The 6895-nt window shown below is 43.0% G+C and overlaps 1 protein-coding gene across 1 annotated transcript in view; it reads left to right on the top strand.

The window, feature by feature from the left end:
- The window catches only part of Kpna2 (karyopherin subunit alpha 2), an 11002-nt gene that overhangs the window by 2717 nt on the left and 1390 nt on the right, over positions 1–6895 (top strand). Inside the window, exons 3-9 of the mRNA XM_021176891.2 lie at positions 833–970; positions 4203–4291; positions 4752–5020; positions 5367–5461; positions 5558–5821; positions 5990–6223; positions 6482–6664. Coding sequence (XP_021032550.1) covers positions 833–970; positions 4203–4291; positions 4752–5020; positions 5367–5461; positions 5558–5821; positions 5990–6223; positions 6482–6664 — 1272 coding nt within the window. The remainder of the gene's footprint in view (positions 1–832; positions 971–4202; positions 4292–4751; positions 5021–5366; positions 5462–5557; positions 5822–5989; positions 6224–6481; positions 6665–6895) is intronic.

Here is a 6895-nt window from a genome sequence, read left to right as displayed (position 1 = left end):
AACTCACTTTGTAGAGCAGGCTGGCCTCGAACTCAGAAATCCACCTGCCTCTGCCTCCCGAGCGCTGGGATTAAAGGCGTGCGCCACCACGCCCGGCCCTTTTTTTTTTTTTTTTAGAGACAGGGTTTCTCTGTATAGCCCTGGTTGTCCTGGAACTCACTCTGTAGACCAGGCGGTCCTGGAACTCAGAAATCCGCCTGCCTCTGCCTCCCGAGTGCTGGGATTAAAGGTGTGGGCCACCATACCTGGCTATTACTTACTTTTGTGTATATGGGGGAGGATTTTTTTTTTTTGGTTTTTGAGACAGGGTTTTTCTGTGTAGCCCTGGCTGTCCTGGAACTCACTTTGTAGACCAGGCTGGCTTCGAACTCAGAGAACTCAGAAATTCGCCTGCCTCTGCCTCCCAAGTGCTGGGATTAAAGGCGTGCGCCACCTCGTCCGGCTGAGGGGAGGATTTTTATGTGCACCGGTTTTACATGTAGAGGTATTCCCTCCTCTCCATGGCCCTGAAAGATTGAAGGCTTCAGACTTGGTGGCAAGTGCCTTTATTGGCTGAGTCATCTATTGTTGGTTTTTGAAGGATTAAAAAAAAAATCACAACCGGGTGGGGTGCTGAATGCCTTTAATCTCAGCACTTAGGAAGGAGGTAGAGGCAGGTAGATCTCTTGAGTTTGAGGCCAGTCTGGTCTACAAAATGAGTTACAGGACAGCCAGAGCTACACAGAAAAACACTAGCTTGAAAAACCAAAAAGGGAAAAAAAAAAAGAGGGAGAAAGATGACTTGGCAGTAAAAGCTGGTGGGATAGATAAAATGAGGTCCTCTTTTCTATAGGAAATGCGTCGCCGCCGAATAGAAGTTAATGTAGAACTCAGGAAAGCTAAAAAAGATGAGCAGATGCTGAAAAGGAGAAATGTCAGCTCCTTTCCTGATGATGCTACTTCTCCGCTACAGGAAAACCGGAACAACCAGGTGACTACATTTGAGTTCATGTTACCCTAGGAAATATGGATGAATGTCTCTTAAATGCTTTTTCTTCCTTCCCATACTCCAGTGGAGGATAGTTTTCTGTCCTTCCTTCAAACTTCCTGCACTTCTGGATACTAGTACCTTGATATGTCCGTTTCAATTGAAGGAGAAAATTTTTTTATGCTAACTAGGGATCACATCCAGGGCCTTGTGTGTGATAGGCCTGTATCTCTAGTTCCATTTTATTGTTTTTTGGGACAGTATCTTGCTGTATAACTCTGGTTGGTCTCATTTTCTATATAGTTCCTGGTTTGGAACTTAACTTTAGTCCTCTTGTCTTTGCATCAGGTGTATACAATCGTTATGTCAGGCTTATACACTATAAAGTGGTGGTTCTCAGCCTACTGATGCTGTGACTCTTGAACGCAGTGCTCATGTTGTGGTGATCACCAACTAGAAGACTGTCTTAGTTCTACTTAGTAACTAAGTTTGCTCCTTAAGAATCATAATGCAGGGGCTAGAGAGATGGCTCAGAGATTAATGGTCCCAGCAGCTACATGGTGACTCGTGACCATCTATCTATAAAGGGATCTGATCCCTTTTCTGTCATGGTTCAGTGGAGCACTCACACAGTAAATAAATAAAACAATAAATGTTATTAATGTTTTTAACACACGGTCACCAGCAGCTGTGCTTTCTGGTGGTCTTAGGTGACTCCCAAGAGAGAGCCGCTCTACCAGAGGGGTCACGACCTGCAGGTTGAGAGTCAGTGGTCCAGTGTCAATATCATGACTTCTACATTGGCACTTAATCCAGAGCAGCTTCCAATCCTGTGCTTGGTTGAATATAGCATTTTTATCTTTATGTTATCCTTTACTGTACTGATTTCTACATTTACACTTGGATACTTCCTACCATGTTGGAATTGCCTGCCACATTCAGTATAACAACACTCTAGCTTTGTATACCACATGTTGACATGTTGTGTCTGCTCAGTATCAGAGATTATACATACAAACTTGTATCTTGAATGCATACATGTATATAACGAGGTTTAGTCCTTTTCACCCTGATTCCTGGTCTTAGCCCTTTTTCTGCTGAAACCCTTTTTTCCAGCAATTTTTTCTCTTTGTTTTATATTTGACCTACTGAGCATAACTATGGTTGCCTCATGAGGATGGGTGGGAGCTTGTTTGCTGGAGGATGGGTAGCTGGCCAGTGGCTGTACTTGGCCCTGACGGAAGTTCACTCCCACTTGCATGGTGCCGTATCTTCACAGGAGTGTCTATTTAGGGCTCTCTGTGATAAAGCACTGCCAAACCAACTTGGGTGGAGGAGGGGCTTATTTGGCTTACAGGTTACAGTCCATTATCAAAGGAACAACATTGCTTATTGGCTTAGTCTCTGGCTTGCCCAGTTTAGAGTCATAAGTGTGTACTCCTGGTGACCTGGAACTTAATATGAAGACCAGGCTAGCTTCCCTAGTGCTTGGGTTAAAGATGTGCCACTCACTCACTACACCTGAATCTCAGGGACCTTTCCTACCTGCCCTGGCTCACCTGCCAGGATGGCACTGCCTACAGTGCTGGGCCTCCTACATCAATTAGCAATCAACAATGTCCTACATAGCTCATGAGGTGGAGTCAGTTCCTCAGTTGTCACAGTGAGTACAGTTGCTGTGTCATCTGCATCTTTTTTCCCACTTGCCCTTCCACAGTGTTCCCTTATGAGAGGACGAATGTATGATAACAGACATCCCTTTTACAGCTGAGCTCGTCACTCATTGGCCATCTGAGCTTCTGTATTAACCACCATTGCAAAACAGAAGCTTCTCTTGAGTGGGTAGATAGCTGCACTAATCTATAGGTAGGGAGATAGTTAAAGGGCAATAGACCATGGCTGTTATTAGAAGTAATAGTTGATTTTCATCTAGGGCTTATGACCTTAGCAGGGATCAGGTGTGCAGGGACAGGTGTATTCCTGTGGAGCAGGTTTCAAATACAACCAGAAAGTAGTTGGTTTCCTCCATAACTATGATGCTCCTATTGAACCAGTGGACACACTGTGCTAGGCAGGAGGTACAGTTAAAGCTGGGTATGATGGTTAGCTTTCCCCTCTAGAAGCCTGTGTAGGATCTTCCAGCACTGTAAAAGTTAGCAGTGAGGAGAAGTTCCAGGTCAGTTCCAGTTTGATTTTTTTTTTTTTTCCTTTCCCCTTCTCATGGTCTATTTATTGGCAAAGTGTAGAGTGTCTTCAGCAATGGCATCTTAGCTTAAAGGTGGGCAACAAAGAGCGGTGGCAGTAGTTTATGTTGTTTCAAGGGCTGCAAGCCTCTCTTCTGTAGTGATTACAACATAATTATCTACCACGGAAATTTATAAATTTTAAATACAAACTCAAGAAATTAGGCCCCATGTGGTGGCACACACACATGCTTTTAATTCTAGCTCTCTGAAGATAGAGATAAGTAGATCTGAGTTCTAGGCTAGCCTGGTCTACATAAAATGAGCTCCAGGATACCCAGGGCTACATAGAGATCCTGTGTCAAAAATTAAAAACAAACAAAAACAAAACCCCAGACATCATCTGTAGCTGCATATATCTTTGTTAAAAGTACATTTGAGTTCAAGGGATTGTGATTAAGAATAGCATTTAGTTTGCCTTAAACCATTCTTAAAATAGTTCACTAACGACAAAAGCTTAAGTGTTCTGACTTGAGAATCCAATGTCATGGTACCAAGTTTGAGAACTATTATTGTACATATAAAGCAGGATTTAGTAGTCCAAATTAAATGTAAAGCTAACCTTGAGATAAGAGCCTAAGTATCTTTACCATGCCATGTGTGCTAGTGTGCTTCCTATTACTGTGAAAAACCTTACTGAAAACAGTGTAGTGGCAGGAAAAGGTTTATTTGGCTTATACCTTCAGGTCATAACTCATTCATGAGGGAAATCAGAAACCATGAGGCAGTGGGCAAGGCTTTTTGCCTGGACTAGCTTTCCTATACAACCTAGCCCCACCTGCCTGGGGATGGTGCTGCCCACATTAAGCCCATATCATGAAGGTAATTTCAGAGATGACCACAGGTTAATCTGAACAAAATAATTCTGTATGTTGATTGTATCTCGATGTCTAGGTTGTATCAAGTTGACAACAGCATAGTACTATAAAGTATATATATAAAGTATATATATTTGTATATAATAATTGTAAAATACTGCGTTTTTTTTTAAGGGTACTGTAAATTGGTCTGTTGAGGACATTGTTAAAGGCATAAACAGTAACAATTTGGAAAGCCAGCTCCAAGCTACTCAAGCTGCTCGGTGAGTCTGTAGCTCTGGCATGGATAACCTAAGAAATCAGCCCTTTGAGATTGAGGGAGGTACAGTGGAGAAACAGGCGGGGTGGATAAATAAAGCCATACATTCCTATTTTCATGAATTTTTACTTTATCTTAAAAGTGTGTGTGTGAGTGAGAGAGAGAGAATGAATGAATGAATCAGGAAAACTTCTCTCTACCATGTGCATTCTGGGGATTGAACTCAGGTTGTCAGTTTGGTGGCAAGCTCTTTTACCTACTAAACTATCTTACCATCTCCTTTCCCATTTGAACAACATCCCATGTTTCCTAGGCTGACTTTAAGTGCACGGTCCTTTTGTCTTAGACTTCTCTGTGTTGAGATTATACGTGTATCAACCACTGTGACCAGATTTTTATCCACCTTTTCAGGGCACCTTGAAAAATCAAGTTCAACTTTTGATTTTTTTTTTCTTTTCCCTTAGGAAACTGCTTTCTAGAGAGAAACAGCCTCCCATAGACAACATCATCCGGGCTGGTTTGATCCCAAAATTTGTGTCCTTCTTGGGCAAAANTGATTGTAGTCCCATTCAGTTTGAGTCTGCTTGGGCACTCACCAACATTGCTTCTGGAACATCTGAACAGACCAAAGCTGTGGTGGATGGAGGTGCTATCCCAGCATTTATTTCTCTCTTGGCATCTCCCCATGCTCACATCAGCGAGCAAGCTGTTTGGGCTCTTGGAAACATTGCAGGTACTTGCACTTAAAATTCTTTGGACTGAATGTGTCCAGTGTGATTAAGGAAAGTCCTAGTGGCTTTTGTGTCAAGCTTTGTGCTTGCTTTAGGCCCTTATTAGGAATGGAAGAGGCATTTAAGAATGCTACTGAAGTTAGAACAGGTCTGACAGTGCATTCGGTAGCTAACTAAACATGGATGTTTGGGATAGTAGGTTCATTAATCTTGCTTTTTTATTTTTTGAGACAGGGTCTCTCTTATGTAGCACTGGCTATAGACCAGGAAAACGTGGAATTCACAGAAATAGATTTTGGGGTTAAGGTGCTCACTACCGTGCTCAGCCAATCTCGCTTTCTGTCCCAGGTGATGGTTCAGCTTTCCGAGACTTAGTTATCAAACACGGTGCAATTGACCCACTGTTGGCACTTCTTGCAGTTCCTGATCTGTCTACCTTGGCAGTAAGTTAATATCATAAGTATACTCACTTAATATTTGATTCTTATTTTCCCCATCAATAGACAAAGCCTTCGTAATGATTTTCCTCTCCCCCTCAGTGTGGTTACTTACGTAATCTTACCTGGACGCTTTCAAACCTTTGTCGGAACAAGAACCCCGCACCTCCCTTAGACGCCGTGGAGCAGATTCTTCCTACTTTAGTTCGACTCCTGCACCACAATGATCCAGAAGTATTAGCAGATTCCTGCTGGGCCATTTCCTACCTGACTGATGGGCCAAATGAGCGCATTGAGATGGTTGTGAAGAAAGGAGTTGTTCCCCAACTTGTGAAGCTTCTAGGAGCTACTGAACTGCCCATTGTGGTAGGTGTTGGTTGGCCTTTTTATTAATGAGCTTTGTGAGTACGGGCGCGTCCTCAGTTGATAGCTGTTGAGGTACTGCCTGTTACTTGCAGAACTTTTTAGAATAGAGAATGTTTTTAGCAGCACTGGAAAGTAATCAGTAATTAATCAACCTTTTTTCCTTTCTAGACTCCCGCACTAAGAGCCATAGGGAACATTGTCACTGGGACAGATGAACAGACTCAGAAAGTGATCGATGCGGGAGCACTTGCAGTCTTTCCCAGCCTGCTAACAAACCCCAAAACTAATATTCAGAAGGAGGCCACGTGGACAATGTCAAACATTACAGCTGGACGCCAGGACCAGATACAGCAAGTTGTGAATCACGGCCTGGTCCCCTTTCTTGTTGGTGTCCTCTCTAAGGTAATGAGAGTTTAGGTTTGACCAGATGATAGCACTTCTGAGAACCTATGCTTGATAAGAGTCTTAGAGGAACCTGGGCATGGTGGCACATGCTTTTAATTCCTGAGCTTGTGAGGAGAGGCAGGAGGCCTGAGTTGGATACAGTACCTCCTAATATTGGGTAGAAGAGTAGGTAATTGACTTGGTGTTTGTAGACCACTAACTTTTGGAGTCTGGCTGTTAGAACTTTTAGACTAAAACCATTTTCTTGTTTATCAGGCGGACTTTAAGACACAGAAGGAGGCTGCATGGGCCATAACCAACTATACCAGCGGTGGGACTGTTGAACAGATTGTGTATCTCGTTCACTGTGGGATAATCGAACCTTTGATGAACCTCCTGAGTGCAAAAGATACCAAGATTATTCAGGTTATTCTTGATGCCATTTCAAATATCTTTCAGGTAAGTCCTAACGAGGCTCTGTTTGCTTGAACTTAAGGCTGATAGTTACTGTTTAGGACTGGGAAGAGGCGGGGTAAATTTGGTTTACTAATAGTCAGAATCAGGTTTGTTTGTGTACAGCCTCAGTTTTACATTTACTAATGAAGTCTTAGTGTGTCCCTGCACTTGGGAAGCAGAGGCAGGCTGAGCTCTTGAGAAGGGAAGCAGAGGCAGGCTGAGCTCTTGAGAAGG

This window comes from Mus caroli, chromosome 11, assembly GCF_900094665.2.
Source record: "Mus caroli chromosome 11, CAROLI_EIJ_v1.1, whole genome shotgun sequence".
Taxonomy (NCBI): domain Eukaryota; kingdom Metazoa; phylum Chordata; class Mammalia; order Rodentia; family Muridae; genus Mus; species Mus caroli.
The sequence above is the reverse complement of the archived record's forward strand: the minus strand, read 5'-3'. Positions and strand labels throughout refer to the sequence as shown.